This window comes from Aethalodelphis obliquidens, unplaced genomic scaffold (assembly GCF_003676395.1).
Source record: "Aethalodelphis obliquidens isolate GAN/ISIS:26980383/991018 unplaced genomic scaffold, ASM367639v1 scaffold41, whole genome shotgun sequence".
Classification (NCBI taxonomy): Eukaryota; Metazoa; Chordata; class Mammalia; order Artiodactyla; family Delphinidae; genus Aethalodelphis; species Aethalodelphis obliquidens.
The window spans coordinates 13593123-13616504 of NW_020837985.1; the positions used below are offsets into that span (position 1 = coordinate 13593123).

At 50.5% G+C, this 23382-nt stretch overlaps 1 protein-coding gene across 1 annotated transcript in view; it reads right to left on the bottom strand.

The window, feature by feature from the left end:
• The window catches only part of COL22A1 (collagen type XXII alpha 1 chain), a 260806-nt gene that overhangs the window by 173861 nt on the left and 63563 nt on the right, over positions 1 to 23382 (bottom strand). The window contains exons 6-9 of the mRNA XM_027132542.1: positions 21104 to 21227; positions 10067 to 10342; positions 3266 to 3346; positions 1967 to 2083 (exon numbers count right to left, since the gene is read on the bottom strand). Of these exons, the coding sequence (XP_026988343.1) occupies positions 1967 to 2083; positions 3266 to 3346; positions 10067 to 10342; positions 21104 to 21227 (598 nt within the window). The remainder of the gene's footprint in view (positions 1 to 1966; positions 2084 to 3265; positions 3347 to 10066; positions 10343 to 21103; positions 21228 to 23382) is intronic.

The following is a 23382-nucleotide window of genomic DNA, read 5'->3' on the forward strand; positions in this document are numbered from 1 at the left end:
AGGCAGGGAGGCAGGGAGGCAGGCAGGCAGGCAGGGAGGCAGGCAGGCAGGGAGGCAGGCAGGCAGGCAGGCAGGGAGGAGGGAGGAGGGAGGAGGGAGGAGGGAGATCATACAGACAATAGTAATGGGATCAGAAAAGGATTCTTTGGGGATCTTGAAAGAAGAACAGGCATTAGCAGATTAAAAGGGGTGGCGGGAGGGAAAAGGATGTTCTAGGCAGAAGGTGCTACATATGCAAATTCCAGAAGGCAAGAAAGATCATGACCTGGCGGAGGACCAGGACATTCCCGCCTACTTGAAACTGGGAGGGGAGAGGGGAGTGAGATGAGGCTAGAAGGGCAACTAGGACCCACCAGGGGCCACACAGAGTGGGGACAGGTGGGGGAGGGGATCTGTGAGCCAAGCTCAGGAGGTCAGTGGCGATCCAGCAGGTGGTCGTGAGCTGGAGAGTGAGAAGGTGGGCGGGAAGAGAGGACGGAGGCCTGCTTGACCCCAGACTTCCTCCCGAGGGGCCCCGCCAGGGCAGGGCTCTGGGGAAACCATGAACTAGGCAGAGATAGCATCGGCCACCCTCCCGGGCACAGTCTGCAGGCTAGTGGGCCAAGCCCCACGCTGCTGCAGTTACCCTTTCCGTTTGGGGTTTTCCATGGAAAACAAGAATTCAAAAGGACTTGGGTTTGGACAGTTGCTTTCGTTATGACATTGATGGGTGAGAACCGGATCAACACGTTATCTGTGTCCGAGCCCGGCAGGGGCGCGGACGAGGATCCCTGCCCGGCGCCCTGGGTGCACCCACCCTGGCTACCTCTCTAGCTTCTCCCAATCCTAACCCAGCACCAGGCCGGAAGCCCCTAACTCCACCGACGCCCCAGACAAAGCCTCAGCTCGCAGCATGACCGAGCTTGCTTCTCGTGGCCTCCCAGCCAGCTGGGCCATGGTTAGAAATCCCCACTTGACTGGGAGCTCCTTGGGAGGGGGTCTCTGGGTGGAAAGAAGAAAGGAGAGTGTGAAGGAGAACAGAGGAGAGGGAAGAAGGGAAGGAGGAGAGGCTGCCAGGACAGGTGGCTTATTGAAACAAAACTGTCAGGAAATTCTTAAAGTGTGTCCACTCCAATGAACGTCATCCACGATTTCGTAGTTTTGTCTGTGTCTCCCAAGGCCCTTGCAGAGTTGGGGAGCACCTCCTGGGTGCCGGCCCTGAGCTGGGAGGGGCAGACAGAGCGATTGATACACTGCGTGCTGCAGACCGAGGGCCCTGGGGGGCTACCAGTCGAGCAGATCTTCACGGAGACCATCTCGATTTCGCCATCCTCACGTGTCTGTTTATTCTGCTCAAACAGTGGAAACTGTTTTCTTATTAAGAGGGCTGTTCATCCACAGAAAAACAGATGAAGGCCTCAGGCACTCGAGGAGACATTTCATCTAGGCTAAAGGGCAGGCGATGGTGGCAGTCGGAAACATATTAGGTTTTAAAATTAGAAACAAGGGGCATTAAACTCTACTCATATATGCATGTAGATTATATAGTACAGCTAATTACAGGGAACGTTGAGAAGAAAGGGATGAGGGTGTGTCCCGCAGAGCACACCTAAACCCTCGGCCGCTGCCCATGCAGAGTCTTATCCTCGAAGCAAATCTGGCTGGTTTAGGCGCACACACGAGTGAAGAGGAGACCGGGAGGGGCCAGAGTGCCTTGGGAAGACGTCACGAACTTCAGGAAGAGGTTCGTCACGGCTGGGTCTGAGCAGCTCCCCTCCCGATGTGCACAGAAATCAAGAAGGGAGAAGCCCAAGGAGCAAGGACAGGCCCCTGACTGGAGAGTCGCCTGGAGCCTGGGGCCACCCTGCCCTGGCAGCCCACGTGCATGATGGGAAATTCCCACCTCCACTGCTGGTTCTGCTGCCACCCTGCCCCACTCAGCTCTGGGGCCCCGGGCTGGCGGCTGAAGGTGGACTGTGGATGGTACCTTTTCTCCAGCTGGGCAGGAGCAGTTGATAGTCTTCAAAATGCCGATCTGTTCACTGCCGGAGGTGGGAGGCGGCTGGGGCGGGGGTGAGGGCTCCGTCAGCACGGTCACCTGGCACTGGAAGGGAAGCAGAGCGGTCAGAACCTGGCTTCCTGCCCGGCACCACTCCCTGGAGCTTCCCTGCACAGGCAAAGGGGAGGCAGGAACCCTGAGGACACTGGAGCCTGAGCAGGGAGGGCAAGTAGCGTCTGACCGCAGGTGCTGGTACCCTGAGGCCCTGGAGTCAGACTGGTGTGGGCCAAGGGGCTCAGCCACTTCACTGGCCTCTCAGCAGCCTGTGGGAACCATTAACCCCTCTGAGTCTCAGTGCTAACCTCTGCAGAGTGGGGACAAGGGCGTTTCCATCACAGTGCAGTGAGGAGGAGTTAGTAGGACACGGAGAAAGCATCCAGTTCAGAGTCCGGAACGCAGGAACCCAGCAGGTGTGCCCGTAATGACTTATTTCCTTACCCTCGCCAGCCCCCTCCCTCCCTCCTTTCTTCCCTTCCTCTCCCCCACTCCTTCTTTCCCTTTATTCTCTCCTGCTCTTACCCGTCTCCCTCCCTTTCCTTTCTCTCCTCTCTCTCTACAGTCAGGCTCAGCTGACTCCAGCCCCAGCCCTGGTAACGACCACCCCGGGTGCCTGTGCCCCCCACTCGTCCTGACACAGGACACGCTGACCGAGTGCTCACTGCGTCCGGGCCCGCGCCCGCCGAGTGCATGGATTTCAGCTTTCAACTCTGGGAGGCAGGACTATGGAAGCACCCTCGGAACTGGTATTTGGTAAATGGAGAGGGAGGGACCTGGACCGAGGCAGAGGTGGGGAGGCCCTGGGAGAGGCAGAACTGCGCCGGGGGCCCAGGAGCCTCTGCCCGCTGTTCCTGAACCCGTGTTGCCTCCTCCTGTCTTGCTGAGCAGCGCAGAGCGTGGCGGCCTCCCCACTCTGAGCGCTGGCAGCAGAGATGCCGTTCCCCCCTGCCAGCCTCTGCCCCGTGCTCCCCAGAGCTGGGTCTCATCACTCAGCTGCAGCCCCGGGGGCCGTAGACCGAGGCTGGGGCAGACCTGCATGACCCGCTCCCCCAACCCACACCCGCCAGACCAGGAAACGGAACCCTAGCAATGACCATGGGGCTCCCTCCCAGGGCGCACTGTGGTGGCGGGTGTCCCCTGATCCCATCCCAGGGCCCAGGAAACCCCTCCCTCGGGAAGCCAAGGACCCATTCCGCCCCCCCAACCCCTCCATGCAGAGTCTCTGCTCACCGGACCCGAGGGGATGTCACAGCATGTCTCCAGTTCCGAGTGTCGGGAGTCACAGTAAATCACGATCCGCTGTAGGTCAAACTGGGAGGGAAAAGGAGGACAGAGAGTGAGTTTTGGGGGCTTTGGAACCCAGATCCTCCCTGCTTTCAGGCAGGCCCTGCTCAGGGATCAGGCCCGCTTCCCCTTCAGGGTCCTGTATGGTCTGACCCTGAGCTGAACTTCAGAGGGAGCCTACGTGTCATCTACAGACAGCCCATCCCTCTAACAGCGCGAACCCCAAGTGCAAGGTGAGTCAGCACAGACTGGGGGCAGCGTTTTCTCCTGCTCTGAATGTGCTACAGCTCAGGCCCCTCACACGCCTCCTCCCGTCCACAATCCGTGGCCACTGCGTTCACTAAAGCCCCTGCCATGGTGCTGCCACCAACAGTCTCCAAAGGTTCAGAGTATCCCTGTTTTCAACTCTCTCATCTCCATGTGGTGGCTTAAGTGAACTTTTTTATATTACAAATTTGCTTCTATCAAATAAAAGCAAAAATAAACAAATGGGACCTAATTGAACTTACATGCTTTTGCACAGCAAAGGAAACCACGGATTTTCACATCCATGCCTCTGCACGTGGTCTCCCTTCCAGGAAAACCCCTGAAAACTAGCAACCACACTGAGGCATCCCCTCAGGAGCTGTTGTAAAAATACACCCACAGATCTTCTGATGCTCCTCCAAGGGGTGGAGCCTCATTCACCTCCCCACCCTCGAGAGTAGGAGGGACCTGGTCACTGGCTTCTAAGGAACACAACATGGCAGAAGTGACGGCGTGTCACTTCGAGATCAGTTATGGAAAGACTGGCTTCTTGGTGCGTGCGCGCATGGTCTCTCTCTCTCTCTCTCTCTCTCTCTCTCTCTCTCTCACGTCACGCAGCCTGGGGTCACCAGCTGGCACGCAGGGAGCTGCCCCACGGAGAAGCCCACGTAGGGAGGAACCAGGGCCGCTGTCAGCAATCCAACAGCAAGGAACTGAGGCCCTCAGTCCAACAGCCCACGGGAGACTGCCAGCAATCACCTGCGTGAGCTTGGAGGTGGTCTTTCAGCCCTGTTCTAACTTCAAGATCATAGCAATAGCCAATAGCTTGACAGCGACGTTATGAGAAACCCTGAGCAAGACCCACCCAGCTCAGCCCCTCCCAGATTCCTGAACCACAGAAACTGTGAGACAATAAGAGTTTGTTGTTTTCATCCCTCTTTTTTGGGCGGGGGATGGGGGATATTTGTTATGCAGCAACTGATAACTGATACACATCCTCTACTGTCAAGAAGAGTTCACGGGGTCTCTTCTCCACCACTTGGCTCCTTGTACATACAGCTAATACTGAACATAGCAGCCTGCATGGTAATTGTACATTTGTGTGTCCATCTTCCCCCAGGGCTCCCCATCCTGACCCACAGCCCTCAAACACACTGAGCTCTCTTTCCCTACCTGCTTTTCCCTCCTGCTCCTCACAAGGCTGGCTCCTCTCACCTTTCACCTCTGTAACCACCCATCAGAGCCCAGGCCCTCCCTGCCACTTGTCATCCTGTACGTCCTTATAGGAGCAATGACCACAATGCCTCCTTTGTGTGCATTTCTCAGTTTACTTTTTAAACTGTGTTTCTCTGATTAGAACAGCAGTTCTGTGAGGCAGGCCTCTCCTATCCCTTGTGTTTCTCTGTAGCCCCAGCCCCAGAGTACTTCCTGACACAGCAGATGTCCTGAGGCATAGAATGAATGGTTGAGTGGATACACGCATGCACCATGCACGGACAAACATTTATCGAATGGAAATTGAGCTAAATCAATGGATACTTATTTTATTAACACCAGTGCTGAATGTTCCCAGCCTTGCACCTCCCCTGTGCCCTTGTGCGGCCTGTGCTGCATTTGAAGGCCCTGAGCGAGCAGGCCAGGCAGCTCGACCTCACCCTCCTGGCTTTGGGACAGGCCCCGGCAGGTGTAAGCCCTCACTCCACAGACTGGACTCAGCAGAAACAGTAACAATTCCAGTTGTCTGTCTGTTGTATTTCCTGTAGAGACACCAGCCCACAGACAGGAGAAAATGACAAAACACAGAATCATGCTTTGGAACAAGGCCTATTTTAAAGAGAGGGTCCTGCTTTCTGCATTAGCAAGCGTACATGCTCAGCGGCTGGGTCTGTCTGGCAAGGCCACAGGGACAGAGGTGGAGAAGGAAGGCAAGGTCAGGGTCAGGGAGGTGCACAGGTGGCCTGGGGCCTGCACACGTGCACTCAGGGTGGGTAGCAGGGCCTGGGAGCCAGGAGGGGTCTCTTCCAACTGCCTGGAATCCCACCATTCCCTGTCCCACCTTCCTCCCTCTCCCCTCCCTCCACCATGTCAGGGAGCCCACCTCCTGATGCCCCTCTGCCCCCACCACCTGGGATCTCTGCTCCCGTTTACATCCTCAGCAATTCCAGGCTGAACTGCGGCAGGGTCCTCTCTCCAGCCCCAGTTTCCCTCCGTACCCACCATGTGCAGCTTGGTGACCCTTTCCTGACTACAGTGTGGAAACCAATCAGGGTGCAGAGAGCTGAGGATCTGAGATCAGCCGGGCCCGGGTCTGAGCCTCAGCTCTGCTCTTCTCTCAGAGCAGCTGGTCAAGGCACCCAATCCCCTGAGCCTCTGTTTCCTCTTCTGTCAGATGGAGATGCTGACATGACTCCTAGGGCACCGTGAAGACCAGGTGAGGTCAGACACTAGTGTCCATGGCAGGTGGAGCTGCAGGGTGCTGTGGTCTCTCCCCACCGTGTTCAAGCCTGAGCTACATGGTCACAAGTGCCCCAGCCTACGCTTCTGGAAGGTTTACGAAGGGTTGCGGGGTTCATTGATCCTCCCTTCATGTAGTTCATCAGGATTCATTTTTAATCTAGAAACCCAGCACAAAACAGGAAGTGGGCACAGTATTCCTCTGACAAACGTCAGGTTCTGGGATTCCCCGGCACTGGGTACAACGTGGACACTCACCTAATGGCAATGGGCCAGAGGAGAGAGTGGGACCCAGCCCAGACCCCAGACTCCACACTGTGGGTTAAAAGGGCCCAGTTAAGGGCCCAATGTGACCATCGAATCTGAGAGTCAGCACGGGACAGGACCTGGAGGCCCAGACTCACAGTAAAGGCAGAACTTCCAAGCAGACGGTGAGGCCTGCACCCCCGCCTCCTAATTCTGCCACTTTTTTTTTTTCTAACATCTTTATTGGAGTATAATTGCTTTACAATGGTGTGTTAGTTTCTGCTTTATAACAAAGTGAATCAGTTATACATATACATATATTCCTATATCTCTTCCCTCTTGCGTCTCCTTCCCTCCCACCCTCCCTATCCCACCCCTCTAGGTGGTCGCAAGGCACCGAGCTGATCTCCCAGAGTGACTAAATCTCTGTGCTGAACGTCCTTACAGAATGGGGACAATGTGGTGAGTGAGGTCACAGCCTGCAACATGGAGGACCTAGTCAGCCTGTGAGAACTTCTGGGAACACGGTGGGTGGCAGAGAGCAAGGTGCTGGCCGGCGCCTGTGGCTCTGACACCCACCGGCGGCCCCTGTTCAGACTCTGGGTGGACTCTGCGCCTGCCCCCCGCCACTGCCGGGGCGGAAGGAGGGCAAACGCGGGCCCAGCCCCCTGCTTCCCAGTCGAGCCTGAATGCTCTTGTCTCTGGAGGACTCTTCTTTACCCAGAGCTGAATCGAGGCTTTGGGGCCGGTGCAGAGCAGCGAAGCCCACCAGCTCCAGGGCGCCGAGCGCGGGGAGGGGCGCTGCCCTGGGCTGTGCTGCTCAAGGCGGGTGAGCGAGGGCTGGTCCCGAGCACGAGAACCAGCCACGCGATGAACCCAGAGCTGGAGGGCATCAGAAATTAACCCCCTGGCTCCTGAGAGGGGTTACGGCTTCTCAGCAGCCAACCCCATCCCCTGGGATTTGGAGCTGGGCAGGCCTGGGACACGGGAGCGGGAAACGGAGGGAAGGCTGGCAGGGCCTCCGGGGAGTCACGGGGCAGGGGTCCCGGCATGGCAGGTCCCAGACCAGCTGGACCCCCAGAGCCCAGGAGCACCCCTTCCCAGCCCCGGGCCCCAAGGGTTTGAGTCTCCTCTCCCCGCAGCTCGGAGACGGGCTCCCCGTCCATCAGCCTAGATGCCCACTGACTTGCCTGGCCGCTTCTGTTGCACATCCCTCAGCAGAGAGTCACCCGGGAGCCAGGATCCCCAGGCCAGCCCCCAGCCCTGCCCCCTTTCCCAGCCCAGGCCCTGGCCTCTCACCTCCTTCCCTAACAGGGCCCACCCGCCTTCTCCTTCCATCCACCCTACTCTGCAGCCCCAGGAAACGGCCTCCAGTACAGCCCTGAGCTCTCCCCACCCTCCTCAACCTTTGCTGCCCCTTCACCTACAGGTGGATCCCAGGGCCTGTGCACTAGCGAGGCCTGGCCCTGCCTCCTGCCCCACCCCTCCCCCACCGTGCTTCAGCTCCTGCCACCTCCCATCCTGCGCACAGACAAATCCAATTCATCCTTCCAGGCTCACCCCAGAAGTCACTTGCCTCCGGGAAGCCACCCCTGCCCACCCCTTCCTGTCTTCCCCCATCCGCCTACCCTGTTCATTGAGGTCGGATGCCTTTCCTCTGGGCCCCGTAATATCTGATGCTTACTGTTATCAAAACAGTAATTCAAAGAGACTGAAAAGATCTCAGTGTGATCCTTCCCTTTTATAAGAGGCCATAAGTAGCTTCAAGTCAGAGTCTTAAAGTCTTTTTCTATTCAGTAAACACAATGTTGAGAGACAAGACGGAAAGAGCAGTCGCCACCCACTGGGGCGCTCCTATCCCCCCGGGACACGCAGACAGCACCTGCTTGATCACATGAACCCCACAGCACAACACGAGGCACTAGCACGAGTCCCACTGACGCTGCCCACGTGGACGGGAAGGGCCAGGCGGCAGGCTGGGGGCAGCTGGTACGCATTTACCACTTTCCATCCCTGGCATGTACATTTGACACAACTCATCAAAATATGTACTTCAGATCTGTGCATTTTACTATATATGATTAGGCCTCAATAAAGAATAAAATAAAATGTGTTTATTGAGTGAATTAATTTAGCCTCACTGAACCAAAGCTTATTTAAAAATAGGAACAGGGCTTCCCTGGTGGCGCAGTGGTTGAGAGTCCACCTGCCGATGCAGGGGACACGGGTTCGTGCCCCGGTCCGGGAAGATCCCACATGCCGCGGAACGGCTGGGCCCGTGAGCCATGGCCGCTGGGCCTGCGCGTCCAGAGCCTGTGCTCCTCAATGGGAGAGGCCACAACAGTGAGAGGCCCACGTACCGCAACAAAAAAAAGAAACACATAGAAGTATTTCTGAGCTCAGTGGTAATCAGGGAAATGCAGATAGAACCACAATAAAATACCATCGTATGCCCATCCGATTGGCAAAACAACAAAAACGTTAAAAAAAAAAATCTATCAATGTGTTGGTGAGGATCTAAGAAAATGGGTCTTTCATACGTTGCTGGTGGACACATAAATGTTCTGTCTCTTTGTTGAGAAGTTAAAATATGCCGGAAAGTCAAAAATTGTTTACCCTACAATCTGATCATTGAATGCCCCAGAGAAACTCTCCCAACTGGTACACATCTCCAGCCTCAACGGCACGTGTTACCCTGTTTTCTTCATGAGGAACGTACATCTGGAGACGCGCCAGCACGTTCAAGACCAAGACTTGCTGGTTATGATGGTGAAACAGCAAAACAATCTAAATACTCACTAGCAGGAGAACAAATAAGCAAAATGTACGATAAAATGAAGGATTATGCAGCAGCTGAAAGAAACAAAAGCTTAGACACATAATTTTGAGAGAAAAAAGCAAGACGTGCCTATACACGCTGTACGTCATTTACATAAATTTCAAAATATCCAGCACGCATCCAGCAACCCTGTATTCGATAACAGAAATACACATACGTGTAAAAAAAGAAAAGAAATGGTTTTGGAGAGAGCTATCCCAGATCATGATTTGGTCACTTCTCGAGAAGCAGGGGACACTCCCGGTCAGAAGGATCAAGCTGACTTCCGCTTGAAGACAGCACGTAAGTGTACACGTGTAACGTGTGTGCATGTTCACGGTGTGTGTGTCTGTGTGTACAGATGTGGGGATGCATTCATAGAGGAAAGAAAGACACAGTAAAGGAAAGTGAAAAAAAAGAAAAAAGAATTAAGGAGGGAAAGGAAAGAATAAAGAAGGAAAGAACACTGATGTAATGGTGATGGAAAGACAGCTATTACCAGCCACTGAGTCTTCCCCACTTAATATCCCTGGTTGGTGAAATGAGGATGATTTTTACTTATTTTCCTATGCTTTCCTATATGTTCCAACTTTTTTTACAATCAGAGAAGAAGGGAAAAGAGTCTGAATTTACAGGGAACTGTGTGACTCTATTTCTCTGCCCATCGATTTGTCTACATACACATGTAGATATATGTCCCGTGTCCCCAGTGCAGAGCACAGTGCTTGGCACAGAGTAGCTGCTCAGTATATATATGGTAAATGATCAAGTGGCTAAACGATTAAATGAATGAGTGAATGAACGAGTGATGGTGATACGGCAGTTTTCTGAGTCAGGGTCCTCCCTCCTAAGACAGTGCAAGGTGATGATACATGATGATACATGATACACACAGGCGCAGGGGACATCAGGAGCACGTGGCGCCTGAGGCTTCTCCCCGGTGACCCCAGGACCTTGGCTGCAGAAGGCCCGCCAGTACTCACGTCGATGGGCACGCTGTCATAGAGGCGCTTGCCGATCACGGTCTTCCCCTGGATGTCGATGTTCTCCCGCTCCTCGATGGGCAGTGTCTGCACCAGCGCACAGTCTATGTACAGGGAGACGTTCTGGGCCTGGATGCTCAGGGCCACCTTGTGCCAGTCCCGGTTGAAAAGGTCATGGACCCGGGGACCTCGGAAGACCACCCTGACGGCATCCTTCATGGCACCCACAGCGTTGTACTCCACGGCCTTGTTCTCGCCGTCCAGCCGGATGGACACCTGGGGAGGAGAGGACCAGAGGCCCCTTGAGCTGCATGGGACCAAGGGAGGAGAGGGCAGCTGGGGAGGGGAGATCGCGGAGTCAGACCCGACAAATCTGAGTCTGATCCTAGCCGTGACCCTCACCAGCTGGTCAGCCTTGGGCAAAGCACTTCCCATCCCTGAGCCCTGGTGTCCTCCTCACGACAGTGGTGTTACTGACACCTACCTTACAGGCTCATCTAAACCCTGTATTAAATGGAAGATCTGAGCTCGCACGTTAATCCAGGGGTCAAAATCTCAAGTAGCCAAGGGCTCTGCAGGTAAGAGCACCTTTGTAAAACTACAAGGGGACTGGGGAGGAGGGGCTTCATCTGTGAGACCGACCAGAAACACTGACTGGTTTCAGCTTCTTTTAAAACCGCAGACGGCAGAACAGAATCCATCTGTGTCTAGATACCAGGTGCCAGTCTGAGACCCCATCCACTCACCCAAACTCTCTCTCACCTTGCAGCTAAAATCGAAGCCCTGGTAGAATAAAGCAACTCGGTGGCAGGGACCTTGGCTGTCTCGTTCACTGGGTTACCCTCCAGCCCTCTGCAAAATGCCTTGAAAACTCTGGAAGGAAGTTTTACTTTCCTCTGCGTTTTAAGAATGAATGAGGGGTTTCCCTGGTGGCGCAGTGGTTAAGAATACGCCTGCCAACGCAGGGGACACGGGTTTGAGCCCTGGTCCAGGAAGATCCCACGTGCCGTGGAGCAACTAAACCCATGCGCCGCAACTACTGAGCCTGCGCTCTAGTGCCTGTGAGCCACAACTACTGAGCCCTTGTGTCACAACTACTGAAGCCCGCATGCCTAGAGCCTGTGCTTCCAACAAGAGAAGCCACCGCAATGAGAAGCCCGTGCACCACAACGAAGAGTAGTCCCCGCTCACCGCAACTAGAGAAAGCCTGCATGCAGCAATGAAGATCCAACGCAGCCAAAAAATAAAATAATTTTTTTAAATGAATGAATGAAGTAACGAATGAACGTATGCTCATCTATGTGCTTATTCTTTCACCCCTTGCACGATACTCACTGAACATCCTCTGTGACAGGCAAGCAACCTGCTAGGTGTCAGGATTGCAGGAGTGGGCAAGATCAATACTGCCTCAGCGCACGGAGGTGGGGGACGTAACGTGACACAGAAAATAGGTATTCACTGAGCAAATGGATGGGTGGGTATATTCTTGTCCAGTCTCCATGGGGTTAGCCTCCATCAGCCCTGATATCCACGCTCCACCTCTCTCTACCTGGATCTGGACTCCCAGACTCTGACCTTTGACTTCCTGACCTGGGCTCCGATGCCCTTTGGCTTCTAGTTAGTCTGGCCCATGGGAGCAGAAATCAAAGAGCGGGAAGAGAGAGGGGTCTGGTATTGACTCTCCTGCCCTCCCAGCTTCCCTGCGGTTCCAGACGGCCATGTTCCTCCACGTGCCAGGGCCCTTTGGAAGCCCTCCCTCCTCCACGACTCCAGAACACAACGTCTCCGCGAACCACCAACCTCTCCCTGCCCAGGCCATCCAGGCCCCGGGCAGGGAGCTCCCTGCTGCTGCTAATCCCAGGACACCACAATATCTTTTTGGTTTCCTTAAGCCTGACCCTTAACCTCATCAGCTCCCTCACCCCGAGACACTTTACTAAAACACTCTTCAGAACTCCGGGCTGTCTACTGCTTGCCCACACCCAAACTGGCAAGTCACTTTTAAGCTGTGTGACCTCGGGCAGGTTTTTAACCTCTGTGTGTTGTTTCCTCATTTGTAAAATGGCACTGATGATAGTGCCTACTTGATAGAGCTGTTATGAGAATTAAATGAATTTATAGATATGTAAAATACATAGTACTTATTCATCAGGCACTGTTCTAAATACTATCTACAATAAATGAAGCAAGTTCAAAGACATCACCGCAGTGAAGCCTTCTCTGACACACACGTGTAACTGGATTCTAACCTGGTCATTTGCTCTCACATCCTCAGGCATGTGGATTTATTTGTTTTTTCAGAGCATTTTGGGACAGTATATGAAAGCATTTCGGGTCATTTATTTCATCCGCCCGTTTCCTGCCTGCCCTGCCCCATCCTTTTAAGCAGGCCCCCTGTCTCTACTGCTCATCTCTTTAACCCCAGTGGCTAGGACAACACACGCCATATAGTAGGACTCAACAGAAAGGGAATGAATGAATGAGAGCCCCGAGGTTAAAGGAAGGAGCCCACTGCCCTGCAGGGAACCAGCCACAGTGTTTATGACACCACCCAGATGTTCTGGTTTCTCTGTCTCGGGTCCCCCACATGGCTTCAGCACAGCCAAGGGGAACCTAAAATTTATTTTTAACTGCATTGTCTGCTGGTATGTTACGGTTAGGGTGAAAAACAAAACTATGAACCCCTGACTAATAACCTGAAACTTCTCGTAAGCATAATCTAATAATCATGATTAAGCCTGGTCTCTTTCTTGAAATCAGTTTCACCTGTTTGAGCCCTGTACCCCTGAGCCACCTGGGGAGCTTCATGAGGAGATGGGTTTTTCTCCAATGTTTCTATTTCTCCCAGCACCACACAGAGCAGAGGAAGGCCCGGCAGGCCCGAGTCCAAGCTGGGGGGGCCTCAGGAGGGCACTCCATGCCTCAGCACTCCAGTGCCATCAGAAAACCCTGTTGGTTCTATTTTCAAACTACATATGCAGAATCCCATCATTTCTCCCCAGGTCCCTATGACTACTTGGTCTGAGTCAGTATCACCCTTTGCCGAGAGGACCACAGCGGTCTCCCAGGCTCCCTGTCCCAAGCCTGCCCACCTCGCAGAGCCTACTCTCCAGTCCCCGCACTGGCCTCCAGCCTGTTCCGAGTCTCACCTCTACCCCTCCACCCTGTTCCAGAACTAGCCTCCTCCTGGCCCTTTATCAGATCTGGAATGAGTGCCCCTCAGTCTCTCCAAAGGACAAACGGGGAAAATGCCAACGGTCAAGGGTGGTTGTAAATTCTCCGTGGGGTCATGGTATAAAAATCTAGATCCTGTTATTACCGGGCTACGGGACAAAGAGCACGCGACAGGGTGGCTCACACCAGTCGGCTCACAGGTCATCTTCTACGTGGCCTCTGTCTACTTCTCCTGTGTCCGGTCAGGACTTCCCCGAGGCGTGGGGTGGCCACCACGTCATTTTCAGCGAAGGGCACGTCCCAAAGCGAAGGGCACGTCCCAAAGCTTGTTCAGTGGAATGGAACAGCCAGGCGCCTCTCTGAAAAGGCAGGTTCTGTCTCTGCATGGCTCTGCAGGATTCCAGCCCAGGGCTCATTCTGGCAGAAGGAGGGGAGGAGGCCGACACGGCCCTGCAAACGCCATGGAGGAAGAGGACCCAGACTGAGGGGTGGTGCGGGCTCGCCCCATAGGACTGCCATGGCAGGTGCCCAGGCCCACAGCACAGGACCCCAGGAGACTGGAGACGTGCGCGTCTGCAGTGGAGGTGGGTGAGGGTCACGACGAGCTGCCTGCTCTCTGGAGAAGAGTCCCACCTCCTGCAGTCAGCCTCCCACACTCAGGAAATCAGGCCACTGGGCAGTCAAGGCTGACCATGGTTCTGCATCTCAGTTTGACCAGGGACGCTGCAGGAGTGTCATTCGACAGGACTAATGGATGGGGACCAGAGCCAGCGGGGCACAGCGGTCAAAAGACAGACTTGGAGCTCGACTGTCTGGGTTCAAATCCCACCTCTCCCCCTCACGACCTACGAAGACATGGGCAGACGCCTAAAGCTTGCTGTGGGTCAGGCTCCTCTCGGTAAGACGGTGACAGTAGAACCTACCCATAGGGCTGTTAGGAGGACTGAGTTAAGATTTGTGAAGCACTCGGGACAGTCCTTGGCTCCTACTGACCGCGTGTGAGTGTGGATGAGAGGTGCCCTCGGGGGCAGGGTCCGGCTTCAACCACGGGAAGTGAGCTCACTGCCACGGAGGAAGTCGCCTCTGGGGGAGGAGCCCGTGAGTGTGGCTACCGCAGTGCAATGGCTTGAGCTTTTATTTTATTTCAACCCCAAGTGAAAATAAAGTCAGTGTCCCCCAGCTGAAGATGAGTAATGTCACTACACAGTTCATTCTTCAAGAGAGGACCAGGGTAAATGACAGGTATGGTTGGTCCATGAACTCTGAGGACAAGCGGATCGGGTCTGCATCTCAGATCAGTGTATGGTGTTGGTGGCCTGGGCCTGAGACAGGTCCTCCCTCACTCGGCTGCATGCTGTTGACAGGTGGGCCTACCTTCACAGGGACTGAGGGCCAGCATGCACCAGACACGGGCAAAGACGAGCTGCAGAGCTCCATTCAAGGTAAAACCAGAGACTACCATGAAAACTTGCATCACACATCAGGCAGCATTCTAGACGCTTTAGAGACATCATTCCACATGGTGCTTCCACTAACCATTCCTGGGAGGTTTTCTGTTTTCCATTTTCCAGCTAAGAACATCAAGACTCAGAAAGCAAACGTGGAGATTGATTCAAGATGGCAGAGTAGAAGGACGTGCGCTCACTCCCTCTTGCGAAAGCACTGGAATCACAACTAACTGCTGAACAATCATCGACAGGAAGACACTGGAACTCACCAAAAATGATACCCCACATCCAAAGACAAAGGAGAAGCTGCAGTGAGATGGTAGGAGGGGCACAATCACAATCAAATCAAAGCCCATAACCGCTGGGTGGGGGACCCACAGACTGGAGAACGCTTACACCACAGGAGGTCACCCACTGGAGTGAAGGTTCTGAGGCCCACGTCAGGCCTCCCAACCTGGGGGTCCGGCAACGGGAGAAGGAATTCCTAGAGAATCAGACTTTGAAGGCTAGCGAGATTTGACTGCAGGACTTCGACAGGACTGGGGAAAACAGAGACTCCACTCTTGGAGGGCACACACAAAGTAGTGTGTGCATCGGGACCCAGCGGAAGGAGCAGTGACTCCAGAGGAGACTGAACCAGACATACCTGCTAGTGTTCGAGGGTCTCCTGCAGAGGCGGGGGGTGGCTGTGGCTCACCGTGAGGACAAGGACACTGGCAGCACAAGTTCTGGGAGGTACTCCTCGGTGTGAACCCTCCCAGAGTCCGCCATCAGCCCCACCAAAGAGCCTGTAGCCTCCAGTGTTGGGCCGCCTCAGGCCAAACAACCAACATGGAGGGAACTCAGCCCCACCCATCAGCACACAAGTGGATTAAAGTTTTACTGAGCTCTGCCCACTAGAGAAACACCCAGCTCTACCCATGACCAGTCCCTCGCATCAGGAAACTTGCACAAGCATAGCCTCATCCACCAGAGGGCAGACAGCAGAGGCAAGAAGAATTACAGTCCTGCAGCCTGTGGAACAAAAACCATATTCACAGAAAGATAGACAAGATGAAAAGGCAAAGGGCTATGTACCAGATGAAGGAACAAGATAAAACCCCAGAAAAACAACTAAATGAAGCAGAGATAGGCAACCTTCCAGAAGAAGAATTCGGAATAATGATAGTGAAGATGATCCAGGACCTCGGAAAAAGAATGGAGGCAACGATCGAGAAGATGCAAGAAGTGTTTAACAAAGACCTAGAAGAATTAAAGAACAAACAAACAGAGATGAACAAAACATAACTGAAATGAATAAATGAAATGAAAACTACACTAGAAGGAATCAATAGCAGAATAACTGAGGCAGAAGAACGGATAAGTGACCTGGAAGACAGAATGGTGGAATTCACTGCTGCAGAACAGAATAAAGAAAAAAGAATGAGAAGAAATGAAGACAACCTAAGAGACCTCGGGGACAACATTAAACACACCAACATTCACATTATAGGGGTCCCAGAAGGAGAAGAGAGAGAGAAAGGACCTGAGAAAATATAAGAAGAGATTATAGTCAAAAACTTCCGTAACATGGGAAAGGAAATAGCCCACCAAGTCCAGGAAGTGCAGAGTCCCAGGCAGGATAAAACCCAAGGAGAAACACGCCGAGACACATACTAATCAAACTGACAAAAATTAAAGACAAACAAAAATTAAAAGCAACAAGGGAATAACATACACAACGTTAACAGCTGATTTCTCAGCAGAAACTCTACAAGCCAGAAGGGAGTGGCATAATATATTTAAAGTGATGAAAGGGAAGAACCTACAACAAAGATTACTCTACCCAGCAAGGATCTCATTCAGATTCAACGTAGAAATCAAAAGCTTTACAGACAAGCAAAAGCAGAGAATTCAGCACCACCAAACCAGCTCTACAACAAATGCTAAAGGAACTTCTCTAAGTGGGAAACACAAGAGAAGAAAAGGACCTACAAAAACAAACCCCAAACAATTAAGAAAATGGTAATAGGAACATACATATCGACAATCACCTCAAATGTGAATGGATTAAATGCTCCAACCAAAAGACACAGGCTTGCTGAATGGATACAAAAACAAGACCCATATATATGCTGTCTACAAGAGACCCACTTCAGACCTAGGGACACATACAGATTGAAAGTGAGAGGATGGAAAAAGGTATTCCATGCAAATGGAAATCAAAAGAAAGCTGGAGTAGCAATACTCATATCAGATAAAATAGACTTTAAAATAAAGAATGTTACAAGAGACAAGGAAGGACACTACATAATGATCAAGGGATCAATCCAAGAAGAAGAGGTAACAATTATAAACATATATGAACCCAACACAGGAGCACCTCAATACACAAGGCAAATGCTAACAGCTATAAAAGAGGAAATCGACAGTAACACAATAATAGTGGGGGACTTTAACACCTCACTTACACCAATGGACAGATCATCCAGACAGAAAATGACTAAGGAAACACAAGCTTTAAATGACACAACAGACCAGATAGATTTAATTGATATTTATAGGACATTCCATCCAAAAACAGCAGATTATACTTTCTTCTCAAGTGCACACAGAATATTCTCCAGGATACTTCACATCTTGGGTCACAAAGCCTCGGTTAATTTAAGAAAACTGAAATCATATCAAGCATCTTTTCCAACCACAACACTATGAGATTAGAAATCAATTACAGGGAAAAAAACGTAAAAAACACAAACACATGGAGGCTAAACAATACGTTACTAAATAACCAGGAGACCACTGAAGGAATCATAGAGGAAAAAAAAATACCTAGAGGCAAATGACAATGAAAACACGATGATCCAAAACCTATGGGATGCTGCAAAAGCAGTTCTAAGAGGGACGTTTACAGCAATAAAATCCTACCTCAAGAATCAAGAAAAATCTCAAATAAACAATCTAACCTTACACCTAAGGGAACTAGAGAAAGAAGAACAAACAAAACCCAAAGTTAGCAGAAGGAAAGAAATCATAAAGATGAGAGCAGAAATAAATGAAATAGAAACAAAGAAAACAATAGCAAAGATCAATAAAACTAAAAGCTGGTTCTTTGAGAAGATAAATAAAACTGATAAACCTTTAGCCAGACTCATCAAGAAAAAGAGGGAGAGGACTCAAATCAATAAAATTAGAAATGAAAAAGGAGAAGTTACAACGGACACTGCAGAAATACAAAGCATCATAACAGACTAAAAGCAACTCTATGCCAATAAAATGGACAACCTGGAAGAAATGGACAAATTCTTAGAAAGGTATAACCTTCCAAGACTGAATCTGGAAGAAATAGAAAATATGAACAGACCAACCACAAGTAATGAAATTGAAACTGTGATTAAAAATCTTCCAGCAAACAAAAGTTCAGGACCAGATGGCTTCACAGGTGAATTCTATCAAACATTTAGAGAAGAGCTAACACCCATCCGTCTCAAACTCTTCCAAAAAGCTGCAGAGGAAGGAATAGTCCCAAACTCATAAAAAAGAAAATTACAGACCAATATCACTGATGAATACAGATGCAAAAATCCTCAACAAAATATTAGCAAAGGATCCAACTACACATTAAATACTAGGATCCAACAACACATTAAAAGGATCATACACCATGATCAAGTGGGATTTATGCCAGGGATGCAAGGATTCTTCAATATACGCAAATAAGTCAATGTGATACACCATATCAACAAACTGAAGAATAAAAACCATATGATCATCTCAATAGATGCAGAAAAAGCTTTTGACAAAATTCAACACCAATTTATGATAAAAACTCCCAGAAAGTGGGTATAGAGGGAACCTACCTCAACATAATAAAGGCCATATATGACAAACCCATAGCAAACATCCTTCTCAATGGTGAAAAAACTGAAAGCATTTCCCCTAAGATCAGGAACAAGACAAAGATGTCCACTCTCACCACTATCATTCAACATAGTTTTGGAAGTCCTAGCCACGACAATCAGAGAAGAAAAAGAAATAAAAGGAATCCAAATTGGAAGAGAAGTAAAACTGTCACTGTTTGCAGATGACATACTATACATAGATAATCCTAAAGATGTCACCAGAAAACTGCTAGAGCTAATCAATGAATTTGGTAAAGTTGCAGGATACAAAATTAATGCAAGAAATCTATGGCATTCCTATACACTAATAATGAAAGATCAGAAAGAGAAATTAAGGAAACAATCCCATTCACCACTGCAACAAGAAGAATAAAATACCTAGGAATAAACCTACCTAAGGAGGCAAAAGACCTGTACTCAGAAAACTATAAGACACTGATGAAAGAAATCAAAGATGACACAAAACAGATGGAGACATATACCACGTTCTTGGATTGAAAGAATCAATATTGTGAAAATGACTGTAATACCCAAAGCAATCCACAGATTCAATGCAATCCCTATCAAATCACCAATGGCAGTTTTTACAGAACTAGAACAAAAAGTCTTAAAATTTGTATGGAGACACAAAAGACCCCAAATAGCCAAAGCAATCTTGAGGGAAAAAAACAGAGCTGGAGGAATCAGACTCCCTGACTTCAGACTATAGTACAAAGCTACAGTAATTAAGTAATTACAGTAATTAAGACAATATGGTACTGGCACAAAAACAGAAATATAGATCAGTGGAACGATAGAAAGCCCAGAGATAAACCCATGCACCTATGGTCAACAAATCTATGACAAAAGAGGCAAGGATATACAATGGAGAAAAGACAGTCTCTTCAATAAGTGGTGCTGGAAAACTGGACAGCTACATGTAAAAGAATGAAATTAGAACACTCCCTAACACCATACACAAAAATAAACTCAAAATGGATTAAAGACCTAAATGTAAGACTGGACACTATAAAACGCTTAGAGGAAAACATAGGCAGAACACTCTTTGACATAAATCACAGCAAGATCTTTTTTGACCCACCTCCTAGAGTAATGGAAATAAAAACAAGAATAAACAAATGGGACCTAATGAAACTTAAAAGCTTTTGCATGGCAAAGGAAACCATAAATAAGACAAAAAGACAACCCTCAGAATGGAGAAAATATTTGCAAATGAAGCAACTGACAAAGGATTAATCTCCAAAATTTACAAGCAGCTCATGCAGCTCAATATCAAAAAACCAAACAACCCAATCCAAAAATGGGCAGAAGACCTAAACAGAGATTTCTCCAAAGAAGATATACAGATTGCCAACAAACACATGAAAGGATGCTCAACATCACTAATTATTAGAGAAATGCAAATCAAAACTACAGTGAGGTATCACCTCACACCAGTCAGAATGGGCATCATCAGAAAATCTACAAACAACAAATGCTGGAGAGGGTGTGGAGAAAAGGGAACCCTCTTGCACTGTTGGTGGGAATGTAAATTGATACAGACACTATGGAGAACAGTATGGAGGTTCCTTAAAAAACTAAAAATAGAACTACCATATGACCCAGCAATCCCACTACTGGGCATATATCCAGAGAAAATCATAATTCAAAAAGACACATGCACCCCAATATTCACTGCAGCACTATTTACAATAGCCAGGTCATGGAAGCAACCTAAATGCCCATCAACAGACGAATGGATAAAGAAGATGTGGTACATATATACAACGGAATATTACTCAGCCATAAAAATGAACGAAATTGGGTCATTTGTAGAGACGTGGATGGACCTAGAGACGGTCATACAGAGTGAAGTAAGTCAGAAAGAGAGAAACAAATATCGTGTATTAACGCATATATGTGGAATCTAGAAAAAGGTACAGATGAACCCGTTTGCAGGGCAGAAATAAGAGACACAGATGTAGAGAACAAATGTATGGACACAAAGGGGGGAAAGCAGGGGGGCGGGGGGGGTGGTAGGGTGAATTGGGTGACTGGGATTGACATGTATACCTAATATGTATAAAATAGATAACTAATAAGAACCTGCTGTATAAAAAGTAAATAAATAAAATTAAAAAAAAAAAAGAAGAAAGTGAGTCAGAGGCCACACCAAGAAAGGACTAGACACGAGGTCTGAACCCAGATCGTGCTGACTCTAAGCCAGTTTCTTGCACTACATAATGAACGTGCTGCTAAGAGAGCACGTGCCGTAGGACAGCAGCACGGGCTGCCACCTCCCTGGCTGCGCTGAGGGCCCCTGAGATAGGAACTGGGCGTTCTGCCCCACCAGGTGACGGGCACTTGACCGTCAAGGAAGAAGGGCAGCCCTCTGGCGGTCTGCCAGCCCCTGCAGCTGCCCTGCGCCTCTGTGGACACCAGACCCTCCATCTCCCAGGCCCAGGACAGAGACCCCAGAAGAAAACACGGTGGCTGATGCCAAGCCCACGAGAAGGAGAAGGAAATCTGCACCGGACAAGGCACGCTGCTCACACCTGCGGGATGCCGTACTGGTCGATGACCTGCCAGATGTACCAGTCTTCTTTCCGAGACATCTTCCGGAGCCGGAAGGTGGTGACAAAGGCGTACTCATCAGGCAAGCCTTGCGGGAACACATCCCTGGAGGGAGACAGAGACAGATGGCGCCGGGCTGAGAGAAGAGGCTGCAAAGGAGGCCCACGCACCCCGGGGTCACGAAGTCCTGCCACTCTGACCTCCTAGGGTTCTAAAGTCCACCTGCTCGCCTGCCTTTACCGCCTTTCCCTTCAATCAGGGCCTCCACACAACCCTCCGCTGGCCCTCGCTGTGGCCCCTTCATTGTCCCGGTGCACCCACCCTCAGCCCCGTCAAATCCACCCCCGCAGTGCTCGTCTGCTTCCATCTCTCCAGAATCAGGAATAAATGCTGAACCGCCACCCCGCCGCGGGGCCAAACGTGGCTGAGCGCTGCAGCCTCACCTCTCCCTGCCTGCTGCCCCTCGGCAAGGCCACACTGTCACATCTTAGCCCGCGTGGTCCCTGCCCCACGTGCCAGGACATCCTCTGTCTCCACAGAGCACTGGTTTCCTGAGCTCGGGGGACCAGGCCCTCAAATGGGAGAATCCCTCGACCCCTGCAGCTCCAGCCCAGACAGCCCTGCACTGCCTTTTCCCCTACAAATTCCGCATGCACATTGTTCCGCGACAGAAGCTACGCATGTACGGTGTTGTGATGCCCCCGCCCTAGCTGAGGGCGGCCAGGCTCTCACGGGGTGACTCCTGCACCCCGCTGCTCAGCGGTTGAGCAGAGGCTCCCCTGCAGACAGCGGCGCATCTCCAGAGCTCTCCTCTTAACCGCCAGCTGTTGCCCGGCACTCCCACTCACGGCGGGCCAAACCCTGCTCTGGGGGCAAAGAATGAGAGGCGCTGCCTTCTGCATTGGAGGAGGTGGAAACTGTCTGGCCAGAGAGCCAGGAAGGGAAATGAGGAGGCGTCTGGGTTTCTGGTTCTCAGACTCGTGGACCCTCAGGGACCCTTCGTTTGGCTGTAGAACCTGTGAGTACAGACTGGTCCTCCCTCTGTGATCTCGGTTCACAGATCCGAGCCGGGAGTTGGCCCAGCCGTCCAGAGTCGTTCTCTGATCTGGGATTTCACCCAGGATCACGTCCAGGCACTGGGAGCAGTGCCCTTTACTCCCTCGGGCCTTCCCAGGATTCAAGGACGTCCTAGGTCACTGCCACACGGGAGGGATACGGGGCTTCCCCACCGCTCTGCACGGGCACAGGCTGTGGAGCCTCAGATGAACATTGCCCTTCAATTTTTTTCTTCTTCTCATTGCATTAATGAGGCCAACTATGCTACTGTTCTTTTCTAAACACACTTACTTCTCAACGCACATGTACGTGTAATATACAAATACGCTATGTATCTGAATCCACTGTATCTATATATTGATAACTATGTTTATATTTCTATCTCTATCTACAGGCACACCTCGTTTTGTTGTGTTTTAGCTTTACTGTGCTTCACAGATACTGTGTTTTTTTTTTTAAATTGAAGGTTTGTGGCAACCCTGCACCAAGCAAGTCCATCAGTGCCGATGATATGGACACTGTGTTTAAGACGTAATGCTGTTGCGAACTTGAAAGACTACAGTATGGTGTAAACATAACTTTTATACACACTGGGAAACCAAAAAATGGGACTCTCTTCGTTTTGATATTCGCTTCATTGCAGTAGTCTGGAACCAAACCCACAATATCTCCGGGGTGTGCCTCTCTCTCTCTCTCTCTCGCCATCGAGAGACTAATACTTTTTCTTAGGCTGTGTATATATACAGATATACAGGAGAGGGTAAAGGGATTGGAGTTGAAGGACCGACCTGAGTTCGAGGCCAACCTCTGCTTCCTAGGAACTATGAGATTTTGAACAGGTTACTGTCCCATTTTGAGCCTCAAATGTCGCACCAGATAAATGCTGAGAATAATACAAGCCTTGCTCCCCCCATTTTACTGTGGTGAGAAATAAGTTAGATAAGGTGTGTAAAGTGCCCTTTAAACGTTTAGCAAGTAAGAAAAATACAAATATTGACACCCTTTTTCATTATGAACAAAATTAACCCATACATTAAAAATTATACGTGTATGTATGTATCTGCGTAAATCGCATTAGAAATGAAAGGGATGCTATTCTCACTCAACACGTCAGAGCTCTGTCGGTTTGATTGTTTCTGTTTTGCCATTAAAACAAACTCGAAACCATGTAGAAATTCCTTCTCAGGACGACTCAGCATAACAT